Raw genomic sequence first — 15,917 nt, 5'->3', positions numbered from 1 at the left:
CTAACCCTATTCCTGTTTAGCTTCATTTTTCAGTCTAAGCAGTTTGACTCCATGTGGTCAACCTCTTGGTTCAAATAGCAGTACATATCAAACACCATATCAACAGGCTCTTGAAATAAGTATATTGTATGTCTCTTATTCACAAATGGCAGTATTAGTCTGTGTTTGAAGAAGATTTCTGTACATTTATGTAATTACTTGTATTTATTGTTACTTCATTATAATGTTATGTCAATATTTAATTTTTTATGGATTTGTTGGATTTCTGTTCATTTCCAGAAAAGGACGATTAAAGTGAAGTAGAGGTACTATTAAAGGCTTTTCTTCATTCTTATTTGAACAAAACGTTCCGGTAACACTTTTACGGCCCACAACATACAGTGCAATTCTTCACAATTTAAAGTGTAATTTTTTGCATGGTGTAGCAGTAGTGTACGTACCGCTTCATACATGTAGGTACAAGGCAACAAGATGCGCATTTAGGGAACAAGGGGGTAACAATCTGGGAATTTAAAAATAATTTAGTATTTATTTGGTATCTAATATTAAACAATTTACACTTACTAAGCTTCCCTCAGCAAAAGCTGAAACAGAAGAAGGTATCTGCTGCCACTCACTTGATCAGCAAATGCTGATGGTGAGCGCTCGTTTATTACCAGTGTGTGGCTCTCAATATGGTCACACTTATGTACCCTGTAATATTAGAATAGGTTAAAAAAGAAATACAGTATAAATTATTTTACAAGTTCCCATTTTGTTACCCCCTTCACTTTAAATCTGCACTTGTACCTACATGTATGTATCAGTATGTACTCTACTGGTACACAGTCAGTGTAAAACATTACACTATAAATTGGAAAGAATTACTCTGTATGTTGCGGCGTTACTAAAGCGTTACTTACATTTTTGTTACATGCAGTGAGCAGGCGACATCACTTCAGACTAACAACTTACAACTTGCTGGCAACTCAAACAGACCGGTTGTCCAACAAAGTCAAAAACTGAAAACAGATATGAAAGTACCAACCTCTAACAACATTCATTACGCGAATAACCTCGCTGTTTGCAACATTTTAGACCTGCTCCTAAGCCTTATATTGAAATATTTATGTATTTTACTATATTATTTTGTGTTTAACCTTTAGACTTCAGCTAAAAGATTTAAAAAGAGAGGTCTGGCAAATAGCCGATGCCGAGCTGTTCAACAGGGTCTTTTTCCTGAATGAAAACGCACAAATCACTGAGCAATAATCATTGTTATTTTATGTGGTCAGGGCCTCTGCTGACCTCTTTGAGCGATCATGTTTTTACCGTCTGTGTCAGGAGTTCAAAGCTCTTTCCATCAAGGTAAAATCTTTGTCCTGTGTGACAATGCCTCAATATACCTCCCATTTCATTCACTCTTAATGCCTACCCCGGCTTTTTCTGGGATGCCTGGTGGGGTGTGCTCCGCTATGAAGTTGCCAGCCCCCTTTGTCCCTTTCTGTCAGGCCCCTCTACTTTGGTGTAATGCGGGTTGATGACAGTGTACCAATGTAGGGGCCAGCGACTCAAATGAGGAGGGGGGTGTCCACAAGACAATGCAGTGGTGTATTTGTGGGTTAAGGGTTACGTTTGATCTGGGGAGGGGCCCCCTTCCCATTCGTCCCATCAGCACAGAAAGACTTCTGGGAAATTGCTGTGATCCCATGGGGGAGCAGGGGGGTGGGGGCGAGTTGAATGGGATTCCCAAACCCTATGCTGACATGATGAAAAGTGGTGGATTTAAGGTGGTTTCTCGCCTGTCTGGATTTTTATAATTAAAGTTGTATGATGCATTTTATATATTCATGTCCATGGATTGTAATGATCAGACTAGTGTTTGACATTGTTTAATTTCCACGTAGCATTATGGTAAAAGGAGTGCACATATATTTGCTTCTCAGTCACACAAACACGCTGATGGCTGGCCTGCCTATCAGGAGCAACTTGGTTCAGTGTCTTGGCCAAGGACATTTCGATATGTGGACAGGAGGAGCCGGGGATCGAACTGCCAACCCTGTGATTCCCGTCTGCAAATAAAATGGATGCAAATAAAGTTGTTTATATAGTGTATTTTTTATCCGATCAAGTGGGAAATGTTAATTTCAAGTATGTGTGAGCAGTGATGTTTGTATTAGTGAACTTCTCTGGATACTTACAGAATCCCAGAGAACTTGTGGGCAAACTGAATGAACCCAGCAGGGGGATGGAGGGATGATAAAACACAAATTTGACCCATTTGGACTGATTCTCAAGGTATTCTGAGGGCATTTCAGCACAGTACAAGAGCATGAAAGCCATTGTAAAAAAAGTATGTAAAACACTTGAGGAATGACCAGACGTTTGAACATAACAGTGGTTTCCTTTTAATGATTTGAACCTTTGAAAGCCTAATTTCCCCTGTGATGACAGACTTGCGCTCCACAGTTCCATCTGAAACAAATGTGGTAAAGCACCTTGTGTTCATCTTTGTCAGTGACTTATTACATCAACCATGAAGTCAGTCTTGTAATTTTTATTAAATTTGAAGCACAATAATATCAACAATATCTGCACAAGAATCACACAATGTGGAAATGACTCATTTATTTCTTGGCAAAACACAAAACTGAATCACAATTACTGATCGAATTAATCGACAATCCACAGACCATCACCAACAACAAGAATAATTTGAATATATCTAGTGCGTTACAAATCAAATAGGGATGCCCGCATTTAAAATGGGTATAAGCATTTCATTAGCCCCTCCTTTCAAGAGCCCTCCTACCCTCTGAATGGGGTTAGAGGTCACGGCATGTTCCTGTCTAGTACAGTCCCTTGCTGGTCAGGACAACACCACATGCTGGGCCCTGTACTCGTTCAACTCTGAGCCTGTCGCTTCCCATCCATCCCCACATGCAACGCCCCCTTTGATTATCTGAGCACAGCCCAGCCCTTCTCCACTCCCTCCTGTAACTGCTGCTGTGTGTGTGTGTCTGCCTGTCACACTGAGTTAGACTTCCAGTGACTCATTGAACCCGGAGATGAAACAAACTGCTGCCGGGTTGAACGGGCACGCTTTGCCATTGGACTAGCTACCCACGTGTAACTGTGTCTCATGTCGCTTTTTTTGTTTGCTTTTTTTGTTTGAGTCAAAAAGATCCACAAAATGATCGACATTTACCTGTTCAATAAATACTTAAACTTTATCTATAGCTGCGCTGTCATCTATTTGTTATCATGCATATTCAGATTCAATTGACATTCAACAAATGATGTGCATTGTGAGTCCCAGTAATGCTGTTTGACTTTAATAATGCTGACCACCCCCCGGCCCAAAAAAACACGTGTACTTTAACACAAAACACACCTTTTGATTGCAATTTAATACATTCTTCCATTTGATTTCCTGCAGTGCTCTGCCTCCTGTGGAAGAGGGTTCAAGTCTCGTAAGGTGAGCTGTGTGACCGGGTCAGGCCGCTCTGTCCCAGAGGAAAACTGCCAGACTCTGTCCCCCAAACCGAGCAAGCAGAGGCGCTGCCGAGGTGGACGGTGTCCCAAGTGGAAGACTGGCAGCTGGAGAGAGGTAGGACTCTTTGACCCTGCTATAAAACACTCCTCTGCCACTCAGGTTCTCACACTGCCAGACATGTAGCCCCCCCCTCCCCTCTTTCCACTTTAATGCTTACCAGCTTGTTGGCAAGTATGTGCATGTGTGTGAAAACATCTGCGACTAAACCTGACTGTAGTTATGCACCATGCCAGGCCACTAACTAAGCGAGGGTGCTTTTACACATCACATAGTGGTTTGCAAGGTTACCTGGGATGGCTACTAACAGGGGTTTGGAGGTAGTGTATGCATGCAGGGGCCACGACTTCACTGTAAAGTGACAGCAGGAGGGATGTGCACCCTACTCTTTGATCCAAACTTAACTGATGTTAAGACAAGACAGTGTAAATCTGATCCTCTCATCCCTATATTTCCTCTTCCTCTGGTCCTCACTTTTTTCTCCTCTCTGTCCCTTTTCTCCTCTGACTGATGCTGTTTCCTCCCACTGAACACTTTTCTTTCTCTTTTTTCCTCTCTATCTTCTGCCTCCCCAATAGGAACCACATGTTTGTCTTTTCTTTGAGTGCCCTACGAAAGAGGCAATCCGCTAACGTCATCATGCCAGACACACTCACAACCTGCACTTGGGCTATTGGAGAGCCTGTTGCTTTTCCTTTCCCTCCCTTAACCCTCTCTATATCTGTTTTTCCCTCTCTCTCTCTCTCTCTCTCTCTCTTTCCTCGTGTCCCGTTTCTCTGAATTCACCCCACTGGCCAAGAGTGCAAGCACGGAGCCACATCTGTGCTCCAAACGTCAGAGAGGATGTGCGTCTGCTCTAAACAGCTGTGGAGCAGGACTCTTGCCAGGAGAAGCTTACACTCCACACGAGGCTCTTAGTCAAGTACAGCATGATTACCCATGGTGCACTAGGCTGCCTAGCAGTTCAACTGCTGAAACAAGATGGCAGATAATACATGACAAAATATGGAAAGTTGTGTCACAGTGTGTCTGCAAGACACTAGTGTATTTGTATACATTCATGTAGAAATGTTAAGCTGCTGTAACACATCCAGTGATCAGATGTCACCTCAGCTTGATCATCTGGCTCTGTTGATCACTTCTCGCTCCCTAAAACCTGCAAAAATGGAAGCAGTTATGGTGGTGGTCTCAAGTCTCTCCCATATACACTGACACAAACAGAGATCGGTCTTACTCCAAATCTTCCTCATAATGTACCCTAAAACCCCTTGACTTCAAAGCTACATAAATTATAATATATGTATGATGTCATTCATTAGCATTACATTAACATCAGTGCAGTGCAGGTTGTTCAGAACCATCAACACATGTCTGAAAAGAGAAAAACACAAGAAAGTTACTGTTAAATATCACCTTCAAAAAGCATAAATATACACAAAAAAGTCCAAATGTATACATTGCTTATATAATGTGATTGTTTAAGTCATCTGGTTTAACAGCTGAACAGAACTGGCAGAAAACAAAAGGGAGTCGTTGTCCTTCGCCCGTTCTTTGTGTTTTCTGTGTTTTGAGTTGTGTATTAGAGCAGAAAAAGTCACTCTTTGATTGAAAACAATGCTGCTGCAGCTTAGACACAGTTTCACAAAACCATCCACTTTCCAGGCTCCAACTTGAATGTCTTCACATTCCCGTAGAAAAACAACAGTAGTATCGGTAACAGTTATAAACATTACATATTTGCTTAATAGTACTAATAAAAAATTGTAATAATGCCAAGTCATGTGTGTAATCGTTGAAATGCCAGTGCCTCACACTTTGGTTAGTAAAGAAAAATTGCATTTACATCTATGAACATCCTATTAAATAGCAGCCACATTTGGACATAATGTGAGCATAATTACTTAAGGAGTCACAAAACATCAACAACAAAAACAAAACAAAGGTGAAGAGACATCTAGAACCCAAATCAGTAACCACCACACTAAAGTACAATAAAATACAACTGTTAAAAATATTTGTTGAATTTAGTCAAGTATATTCATTCTCCACATATATATCTCCATATATTTAATAAATGCTATCTTTATAGCCTACCACATAAAAATAAAATATCATAGCAGGCAAACAAAGTAGAAATACCAGTAAGTAAAGGTCAGTAAACGCACGAGCCGTAATGCTACTGTAATATGCAGTAGGCTAAAACTATAAACTTTAACGGAGTATTAAAGGTTGAATAAACGTTTTCAAAGAGCTTGCCTTTCCTGTTTTCAGTGTTCAGCATCGTGTGGCGACGGCATCCAGCGTCGGGAGGTGTTCTGCCAGGATGGAGACCGACGGAGCCCGCTAGAGAGCGGCTGCTCGCAGCGATCCAGACCAGCGTCCAGCCAGACCTGCCGGGTCGCTCAGTGCCCCTCTCGGTACCGGTGGAGAGAAGGAGATTGGCAGACGGTAAGCTGAGGAATGCCTGTATAGGAAAGCATTGTAACCTGTGTGCTTACATAAGTAGTTTTACCACCCTGTCTCAAACCGGGCGGGGATGAGTTTTCTCATATCTGGTGAAGCACTAGTCGCTGCTACTGTCTGAGGCCAGAGGGGAGGAGACGAGGCGAGCTGCTGCATGGCATGCCCCTGATGAAAATCAGATGATCAGCCTTTTTTGCCCCCATAAAGCACAAGAATCTTTGTGAAGTGGATAATTCTGGTCTTGATGCTGATTGGCTAATTCGCTTTTTCAGAAGCAGTTGACACGTTTGGTAAATACGAGTAAAGTAGATACACACCTGTGAGGCATGACTGTTATTTATTATTTAAACAATTACAATGTTGCAACTTAAAAGCTAGATTAAACGCCCTACAGTTTTCGGAGTCAACTTCTTAAGTGACCAAAACTTTTTGGCAGAGAATATTGTGTGTTCATGTAGAACCACATCTACATGAACACACAATATTCTCTGCCAAACAGTTTTGGTTATTTCTGAGAGAGAGAGATTTGCCTGTATTTCTTCTTTTTCTTTTTTAAATCTGTTCTCTTCTCACTAGTTTAAAGTGGACTGTTCTCAGAATATTCAATGTTACTGATAAATGTATTTTATTATTTTCCTTGATTTTCATAATTGAATATTAGTATAAAAAAACTGTTTTGAAAACTGTATGTAGTGTAATAGTGTTTTCTATCTAGAATCTGCTCTCTGATACTGAGAACCCTCAAAGTTATACAGACTTGTTGTTTAATAGGTTGCAGTCATACCTTGGCTGTATTTAATGGGCACTTTCCTGCTTACTAACATTCAGCATGCTTGTGTAGGCTTGAGGCTACAGATCTGTCTTGAGAGTTGGGATTATTAGAACAGGCGGCTGCAGCACGAGGTTCTTCTTCACTGTGTGCAAGTGAAGTTGAATCTGGGTCACTGAGCAGCAGGAAATGTCTTCTCTGAAAGGAGAGTCTAATTAGTCTAGAGAAGTGTTTGGAGCTCCCTGCCTGAGTGTGCCAATTAACAGCTGGAGGTAATTACAACAGTTCACCTGGCAGGGGTTACCATGCTTAAGTCTTTTTTCCACTTACATTTACTCCGCAAATCAGAGATGATGTCTTACACCAATATTTTTCTTTCTTCTATAGGCCTAACATACCTGGATGAAATGTTTTCGCTGACAGCTTTGTCAATATTACCTAAACATCCTGAAACTCAGGTACCTGTCATGTAGGGTTAGTTTTATTACTGCACAGTACAGCATCACAGCTCATAGCAGTTCCATGTATTTCACTTGTTTGACAGTGTTCGACATTTTAAGAGTGATGAAGACCAGCTGAAGTCGCCCTGTGCAAAGTAAAAAAAAGATGTGGTTTTACTGGGAGTTACTTGCTGTAACTATTTCTTAGCCATGTGCAGTCACTTCCTGTCACTGGCTAGATGTTTTTAGCTGCTTTCAGTCTTTATGCTAAGTTAAGCTAATTCTATCCTTGCTGTAGTTAATGGACACCAAAAGGTTATCTTTCTGAGAAAACAATAGATCATTCTTCACATAGTGTTGGTCTTAGCCTTTCTTTTTTACTTCTCAAATAGGAACGTGCAGTGGCAAGAAAAGGTGACACCAGAGATAACTTGGGTTAACTGGTTTCCATCTGTCTGATTTCTGACATGGATGAATGTTGGTATGAAAGGCTGAACATGTAATTCCTTGTTAATTACTACTGGATTATTCAGTCTGGATGCTAAGACTTCAGGCATTTGCTTACAGCTGTGAATTTTGACTCTGCTCGACAACTCAATGCTTTCCTTCCAGCTGTTATCTACTGTTTTGACGTCTTTACACTGTAGTCCCATCATGCGGTGGTGATAATGCTTCACGAGAAAACACAAATCTGAGACTGTTCATCCATGCTCTTTCTTTGCGTTCATCATTAGTGGGAATTCCCTTTTTTAAACCTAATAATTGCACATGCAGTTTCCAAAAAGTTTGCAGCTGGACAGATGTGCACACATAATTAGGTCCACATGTCGTATTTCCACTCATACATGATTTACCATCTGTGTAAAAGGCTGGTCTCTGTCTTGTCTCCGCTACAGTGCAGTAAGTCGTGTGGGGCGGGCCACCGACGGCGAGCCTTGCAGTGTGTGGACCACAACCAGCAGGAGGTCCATGAGATGTACTGTGTGAATCAGATCAGACCTCCAGACATGGAGAGCTGTAACAGCCAGGCCTGTGAGTTAATCTGGATCACAGGGGAATGGACAGAGGTGAGAGCAGAAGAAGCTGTGTGGCATTTAAATGATGTAGTCCCAGTAAATTCTTTGAGATCTGTATTGTAAAAAAGTCAGTTTGCTCTGAAAAAGCAATTCTTTCCTCTTCAAAAAGACAGTTCATTCAAATAACCATCTTCACATCCAGGGATGCGGAAATCACCCATGTTTCCTGTGTGGAATACCTTTGTTATTTCAACCTGGTGATTTATTCTCTCCTCCAGTGCTCAGCCAGCTGTGGACAGGGCTACCGGCAGCGTCTGATCTCCTGCAGCGAGGTGCATGTGGAGAATGACAACTATGAGTACGGCCATCAGTCTCTGTCCAACTGCCCCGGGACCCCCCCTGAGAGCTACATGCCTTGTAATTTGGACCCGTGCCCACCGCCACAGAAGTGGAGGGTTGGAATCTGGGGACTGGTGAGCGAGTCCATGGTTCTAAAATGTGTCCGGTCATTTATCAGTATTTTGTCAAGATGGAAGAGGCATGTTTTTAGTCTTGGTTTCCTAAAAATATAATCATGAGGCTTGTGAGCTTACCTTATGATTCATCAAAGACTGACTGTAAGGTTAATAAATGCAAGACAGACAGGTCTTCAACCTAAATAATAATAATAATAATAAGGATTCTAAACTTTATTTATACAGCACTTATCAAAACAAAGTTATAAAGTGCTTTACAAGACCCACCCTAGTTTTAAAACATTACAGGACAGAGGCCATACAAGCAAGACATTAAATCATAGGTAAATAATCAGTATTGAACTGTACATACAGTTTTTTAAAGGGGTGACTGTCAAGATGAAAACTGCTGACAGACTGTCATCCACAAGTTTTATTTTCACACTGCCATGGTTCTCTTCCTCCCCCCCAGTGTTCAGTGAGCTGTGGTGATGGGGTGATGGAGAGGACGGTGCAGTGCGTGTCCACGGATGGCCAGGAAAGCAATAGGTGTTCTCTAGACGCCATGCCAGAGGACAGAAAAGTCTGCAGAAATCCAGCCTGTGAGTATTGATAGAAAACCTCTGCTCTTTTTAACAATGGTCAAGGCTACCAGGGTTTAGATACTAGCCGGCTGAATGCATCCCAGAGTATTAGGTATGGCTTGACTTGATCCGGTCATCTCAGAGATTTGGCCTTTAGTGAAATATTTATGATCCCAGGCGAACATCAAAGATTCACTGTCCAGTGTATTTACTTCCCTACGGTAGGATAGGACATCAAAGAGTGAGTGGCTTTTCGTTTTCTTTCATTCGATGCAGCGATTTGCCACACTTGACTTAACTCCTGGAATTTGTGTGTGCATGCGTGCACACGTGTGTGTATACAGCCTGAGTGCCTGTCCTGTATGTTAAATCTTTGCATAATACACTTCTGTATACCAACTTATTTCTACTTGTTTTGGGTCTTCAAGGCCATTTGCCTTCTAGCTGTCGAGACGTCCAGAGCGCGCACGGCCCCCTCCCAGACAGCGAACACTTTCTCAATGTTCAAGGAAAAGCACGCAAGGTAACATTACATGATCGTATTACCTCAGAAATCCAAAGCCAAAAGAGGTTTTATTTATGAGTGGGTCTTCATGCCTTCAGACAACTTAAACACTGACAGAACATTTTGCTACAGTGTTTGTGTGACTGTGTATGTGCCTGCACCACAGTACAAAGTCCTTAAAATTCATCTCTACTAACTTGTGTTTAGGCATACTTATGGTGCCTGGTGTACAGGGTTGCAATAGATTCAGCACATTTCATAACACACAGTCAGAGGAAATTGTTTGACTGCCTTCAAAAAGACTCTTACTTTCTGTGTTTCTAGCCATCATAACATCTTATGTTCGACTCCTTTTCCTCCCCTCCTCACCACCATTAATGTTCCTCCTTTCCTAATCTGCACTTCTTCTCTACTTTTCTATTTTTTTCTCTATCCGATTGCTCTCACCTTCATCCCTTTACTTCACCCTTGGTCCCCGACTCTTCCTCCTCCCTCTGGTTACCACTTCTCCTTTTCGTCCTCCTCCACCCTGTTCTCCTCAGGTCTACTGTGCAGGAATGCAGACGGAGACTCCACAGGAGTACATCACCTTGACAACGGGAGAAAGGGAGAATTTTTCAGAGATCTTTGGCTTCAGGTAAACAGCTAGGAGGATAACGATGAGAACAGCCGGTTTCATTACAAAATCCAGCTGACTCCTGGCAATGTTTTCTGTCTGTAAATGAAGAAATTCCATGTAACAGTAAAGTTGGTATCTTTTGTGTGTGTGTGTGTGTGTGTGTGTGTGTGTGTGTGTGTTTACCAGGCTCAATGACCCCACCCAGTGTCCAGCCAATGGCTCCAGCAGAGAGGATTGTGACTGTCGGAGAGACTACACCGCCGCCGGTATCACCACCTTCTCCAAAGTGCGCCTGGACCTCAGCAAAATGAACATCATTAGTGAGTGGCTCATACACATGCAAAAGTCTGATTATGGCACACACACACACACACACACACACACACGCAACAGCATCCTGCGCCAGTGTTAACTCTACATTACTCTCAAATAAGAGCTTCCTTTGCCATTTAATTATGTCCGTGCTCACGAGGGTTAATGGGCTCAAGATGTCTTCAAGGTTCATTTAAGCAACACACAATTACAAGGCTTGAGGGGATTAAATGAAACTGCTTTAAGTAGATGAAATTATACTGATATTAGGCTGACCCTAAAACTAAGGCTAGATTTAGACCAGTTAAATAACACAAGGCTCGGCCATTATGGCAGATGTAGGCTGTCATTATAAAAGTTCATCTGAGGTCCTACAGGAACAGCATTTGTCACATGGTTCTTGATTAGCTTGTTGTTTGTCTTGTTATTCAGCTACAGATTGGCAGTTTGCTTTCACCCGTGAAGGCAAGAGTGTTCCATTCGCTACAGCTGGAGACTGCTACAGCGCCGCACGCTGTCCACAGGTAAAAACAACGGCAGCTGTTAATTGTATGACCAGAGGGGGAAACTGCACTTTTTCACAGCAGACTGTTGACTTGTCATAGCAGGAAAAGCACAAGTGTAACTAATAACATTAATGATGGCTCAGTTCTTTTAAGTGTCCTAATAAGCCATTCCACAGAATGAGAATGCCTAGGAACATCGTTATTAGTGTTATTAATGAGACCTGTGCTTTTCCTGCAACAGAAAAGCTTTATTAGTGTCCATTCTTTTAGAAGCAGTTCATGCCTAGTTTTTCATGAGAAATTCCAAAAACACTTGAACCTGAATTGTTATTGATTGAAAAGAAGAGAAAAATATTTATTCTCAAAACATCCAGCAACTAGGCCAGTCTCATGTATTCTCTTGCATGTATCGTCTATGTGCTACCTGCGTAGCTAACTCTACCAAACTAATGCAGTTACCGTTGGCTGTGTAAAATGAAATGTATTTACAATGACAAAGTTGATGTTTGACACTCTTTCTATGAAGACAGCTTGTAGGATGTGCCACTCCGCCATTGTATGTTTTGTCTTGATGGGTGTTTTGTTTTTGTGTCATTTGTTACATGTTGCAGGACCACAATAGAAATAAGCCTTTTGGGCTTGATTGTGGTTTAATCCTTGGTGAACTACTGCTGTACAGAGTTACTCTGTACTTTTAATCATCTAATACAATCAATCAAAAAGAGTACCCTTACTAATGAATTGCATTAGTTATAATTAATAATTTTGTGTTAATCTCCTGTTGCCTGTAATTCAGTTTGCCCTTATTCTGCTTTGAAATATTTGAGTTGAGACCCTTAGGTGCTTTACTTCCTCCTTCTTTGTGCTGCTTGCGGTAAATCAGACACTTCAAAGTTTGTTTATCAAAGCACATGGTGAGAGGTAGTAATGTCTAATGCATCTGGTGGAATCTTATTTATATTCATTCTCTCTCTCTCTCTATTTTTTCAGGGGCAGTTTCGGATCAACCTCTCAGGAACAGGTTTTAAGGTGGCTGAGGACACCTCTTGGACCTCCCAGGGCAACTATGCAGTAGCTGATATACAAAAATCACAGGTACCAGAAATATTTCACGTTTTTACGTGTTCATATCCTGGGAAAACAGCTAACTTTAACTGCACGGTCTTAGAGATTTTTTTTTGACATTTTGAAGCTTTTACCATCTAAAAAGGTGACAGAAGTCTCATTATAATCCCTCATTTATTCATGATGTATACACAGTATACAGTATATACAGTATATAAAGTAGTAATAAGTTTAAATGTAACTATTCTGATCAAATCATTTTAAACATACATGTTCCTGCCTTTCTGTAACTCTCAATTTTACTGCCTTGTTTTCTCTGTTTCTTCTGTTTCCTCTTCTACTCCATCCCTCCCTCCCTATTCTCCTCTCTGCATGTCCTCTTGGCTCCAGAGCTCTAAGTGGGCATAATCCCAAGTGGATTCTGTATTCCCAACTCCACTTCTCCCCATAAACTCACTGAGAAAGGACCCTTATTGGGCAGCTGCTCTCTCAAGGGCACCCCTACCCTCCGCTTTTGAAATGGAGATCAAGCTGGAGAGTGCTTTTTGGCAAGGCGAAAACAGGAGGCAGTTGTGATGCCAGAACGTGTTCACAGTCTGATATCCATAGCCAGCCAGCCGCCCGGCCCGCTCTGGGCACTGCAGGCAGTTTAAATAAAGCCAGGTTGTGACAGTGGGAAGGAGAGAGCACTCCAGAGGAGATCAGACAAACCACTCACTGCGCGCTATGGCTTTCATGTCGTGGGATAGAGCTTTTGGTGTACTCGTCTGATGTAATTTCCTTTTTGTTCGTAGATGTTTGGATGAAACTGCCCATAATGCTGCATGTAAATGAGGCTGGTGAAGTGCTGGTGATTAATCAGCTTGTATTTTCTGTTTTTTGCTGAGTGTGATTATCCAATTCCTACCTGGTGGGCCTCCGTCTTTGTGCGCCTTTTAAAAAGGAAAAGCTACTTTCAGAGCCAGCAAAACAACTCTGCCACAAATACCTTTCAAAGTGATGACATTCTCATACAACTTGGAAGCAGCACAACCAATTCTTTCACTGTCAAGGCTTTGTTTTCCCAACAGCCAATTCAAACTAAAATCTGTCTTACAGTTCAGATCAGTGTCAGGGGAAAGTGCTTGACAAAATGTTTTCTCATATTCAGCACCTGTATGACAATAATTACAAAACACACTCATGTTCACTTAAGCAGCAGCAGCAGAATCACGCATACCTGATGTTATTCCTCTTGTGTCCACAGGATGGCAGCAGAGTGTCAGGAATATGCGGAGGCTACTGTGGGAAATGTACTCCATCCTCTGGCTCCAGCCTGCCTCTATCAGTGGAATAGATCTAATACCGTCAAACAGGTGGGGGGTGCATTTTATATGACAAAAAATTGAATTATAACACAAGAGTTTAGCCCTGCCACCATAATTCAAAACATGTGATCCAGATCTGCATTCGCAGAATATCTTTCCTTTTGTCCAGTCTTTCTACTACTGTGCAGGTTTATGAGTTTTTAATTAGTAACTAACTAAGTGTTAGTGTTGTTTGCGTGTCTTTTTTCCACTTCAGGTGGCCTTTGTGTCAGGACATCCCTCCTCTTTGGTGCTACAGTAAAATCAGAGCTCAAAACCATCCTCCACATGACCTCTTTTATTCCCGTGTGTATAGTGTAAATTAATCAGGTGTAAGTACTGTACATAGCAGGATAAAAATTTCTTATTTATTGTACTCTCTCCATTTATTTTTGTATTGTAATATAGTTTTACTCTTTTGTTGTTTGTGTAAACACTACACAGTTGCCATTTATCAGATTTTTTTTGTTGTTGCCAGAATGTGCCTTCCAATTTGGTTATTTGCCATTTGGACTTGTTAGTACTGTCATCACTCCACACTGCTACACTGTTACAGCCATATGTTCCTTTTGAGACCAACTCAGTCAGTTGTGTTTTACACTAATCTCATTGTTGTGATGGTCACCTGTCCTTTTGTTCATAGGCAGTGAGGTGTCTCCAATCAATGGGTCTTTTTTTATAACCCTTTATCCCTTCAGGCACTATTTGCAGACACGTGGATAGTCTTGTTTTACACTGTGTGCTATTAAGTAGCTCCTTTAGACAATTTTTATTTTGGTTTAGGGAACGTCCCAGTTTCTTAGTTTGACTGTATTTCCCATTTAGATGTCAAGTACATCGATCCTTACAGTTCTCAGTTGAGGGCAACTGTTGCCCAGAAACGTCCTCTGGGATGCTGCACTCTGTGGCCGTTTACAAAATTCCACGCCTCCTTCACCAGCACACTTTTCATCTCAATTTACTTTTGAGGTGTTGTATTTGTAGCCAATCAAATTTAAAACCCAGTATTATAAACCTGCATCTCTCCAGCTGTTAACTGCAGCAATAAACAACAACAACATCGTGAGACGTTTACCCATAGAAACGCGCCAACACAAACCCACTGGAACACATTACTGGATCCTAAGGAGAAGGTTGTAGGTTACAGGCGCTGTAGAGATTACCCTGCCAGACATCAGAAAGAGCCAAATTCCTCTGTGTTCTTGCATGTCTCCCAGGTAGCGTGCAGTGACCACAGAGAGCCATTAGCCTTTAGCTTTTACAGAGCAGACAGGTTATCTTATCTGGAGCAACTTGAAAGAATTCAGGAAAGAAAGACTTCACCTCAGGCCAATAAAATTCCAGTAGGTACTCCGGAGATATAATGCACTGGTCGGGCCCTGGAGACACCTCTCAAACTGCTGAGCTCATTGGCCCTACAGCATGATTTCTGTCCAGATGCTGCCCATAAAACTGTTGCCGTCTGTACCTCACATTCTTCTCTCCATATTTGTTTTTAAGAGTCTGTCCAAACATACTAATATGCACCTGCTTAGAGCATTCTGACTTCTGTTTTTGTGACTATATCAGGGTACTTTTTGTGTATATGTCTGTATGCTTTCGTATCTCTTTAGCCAGTTTTATACAGTTTGTGAGCATTTTTTGTTGTTGCAGAAACATTGAAAGACAGGAAGAATTCAGCCAACCTAGTCTTACATTATTTAAGCCCTAACTGTGTGTAGGGTACATACTGTATGTACAACTGATGAAGAAGCCATATTTGTTTTTATAAGCCTTCCTGCATATGGTGCTATTTTAGTGCCTTATGTGATAATGTGCAGACTTCAGCCAAAGGGAATGTCTTAATCTGCCGTTACACTAGTATGAAATTATTTCTAATGACATGGGGGAAGTAAACATTTTGTGTCTTGTGAGAATTATAGTTCAGTCAATAGAGTTCTCAGGTGTCATAAGTGTATTTAACGTACTTTACACATTTGCTGCATGTTTATCAGGTAACTCAAAATATATTAAGTTTAACAACTTACAGTGTCATTATATATGCTTTATTTTATATGCAAATATTTATTTCACCTTTTCTTTATGTGAATGTAAATAGACTTTGGTCATAAATGACTATTGATTACCATGCAGTATTGCCATAAAATGAACTGTCTGCCAACACATTTTCTATTTTGTGAATACATTTATTTATCATATCTGCATAAACGGTATAGGCAGAGTGCTGCCATATGAAAAGCATGATTTATGTATGAGATCAGATAAGGCAATGATCAGAAGGAAATAAAATGCCTGCCACATGACA

The 15,917-nt window shown here is 41.3% G+C and overlaps 1 protein-coding gene and 1 long non-coding RNA gene across 2 annotated transcripts in view; one reads left to right on the top strand and one right to left on the bottom strand.

Annotated features, from left to right (window-relative positions):
* The window catches only part of LOC119885549 (A disintegrin and metalloproteinase with thrombospondin motifs 9-like), a 43,040-nt gene extending 27,123 nt beyond the window's left edge, over positions 1-15,917 (top strand). The window contains exons 29-40 of the mRNA XM_038695626.1: positions 3,419-3,589; positions 5,804-5,980; positions 8,101-8,271; positions 8,499-8,693; positions 9,148-9,277; positions 9,688-9,782; positions 10,307-10,401; positions 10,570-10,703; positions 11,128-11,219; positions 12,192-12,296; positions 13,513-13,621; positions 13,830-15,917. Of these exons, the coding sequence (XP_038551554.1) occupies positions 3,419-3,589; positions 5,804-5,980; positions 8,101-8,271; positions 8,499-8,693; positions 9,148-9,277; positions 9,688-9,782; positions 10,307-10,401; positions 10,570-10,703; positions 11,128-11,219; positions 12,192-12,296; positions 13,513-13,602 (1,455 nt within the window). The 3' untranslated portion in view covers positions 13,603-13,621; positions 13,830-15,917. The remainder of the gene's footprint in view (positions 1-3,418; positions 3,590-5,803; positions 5,981-8,100; positions 8,272-8,498; positions 8,694-9,147; positions 9,278-9,687; positions 9,783-10,306; positions 10,402-10,569; positions 10,704-11,127; positions 11,220-12,191; positions 12,297-13,512; positions 13,622-13,829) is intronic.
* Positions 4,546-5,804, bottom strand: LOC119885553. The gene is made up of 2 exons (XR_005441367.1): positions 4,858-5,804; positions 4,546-4,688 (listed from the first exon to the last, which is right to left on the bottom strand). It is a non-coding gene; the product is annotated as an uncharacterized LOC119885553 (long non-coding RNA).

Source organism: Micropterus salmoides, unplaced genomic scaffold, assembly GCF_014851395.1.
Source record: "Micropterus salmoides isolate LMB-PRFRI ecotype aquatic unplaced genomic scaffold, ASM1485139v1 Ms_hic_scaffold_4, whole genome shotgun sequence".
In the NCBI taxonomy this organism is placed as follows: Eukaryota; Metazoa; Chordata; class Actinopteri; order Centrarchiformes; family Centrarchidae; genus Micropterus; species Micropterus salmoides.
The sequence above is the reverse complement of the archived record's forward strand: the minus strand, read 5'-3'. Positions and strand labels throughout refer to the sequence as shown.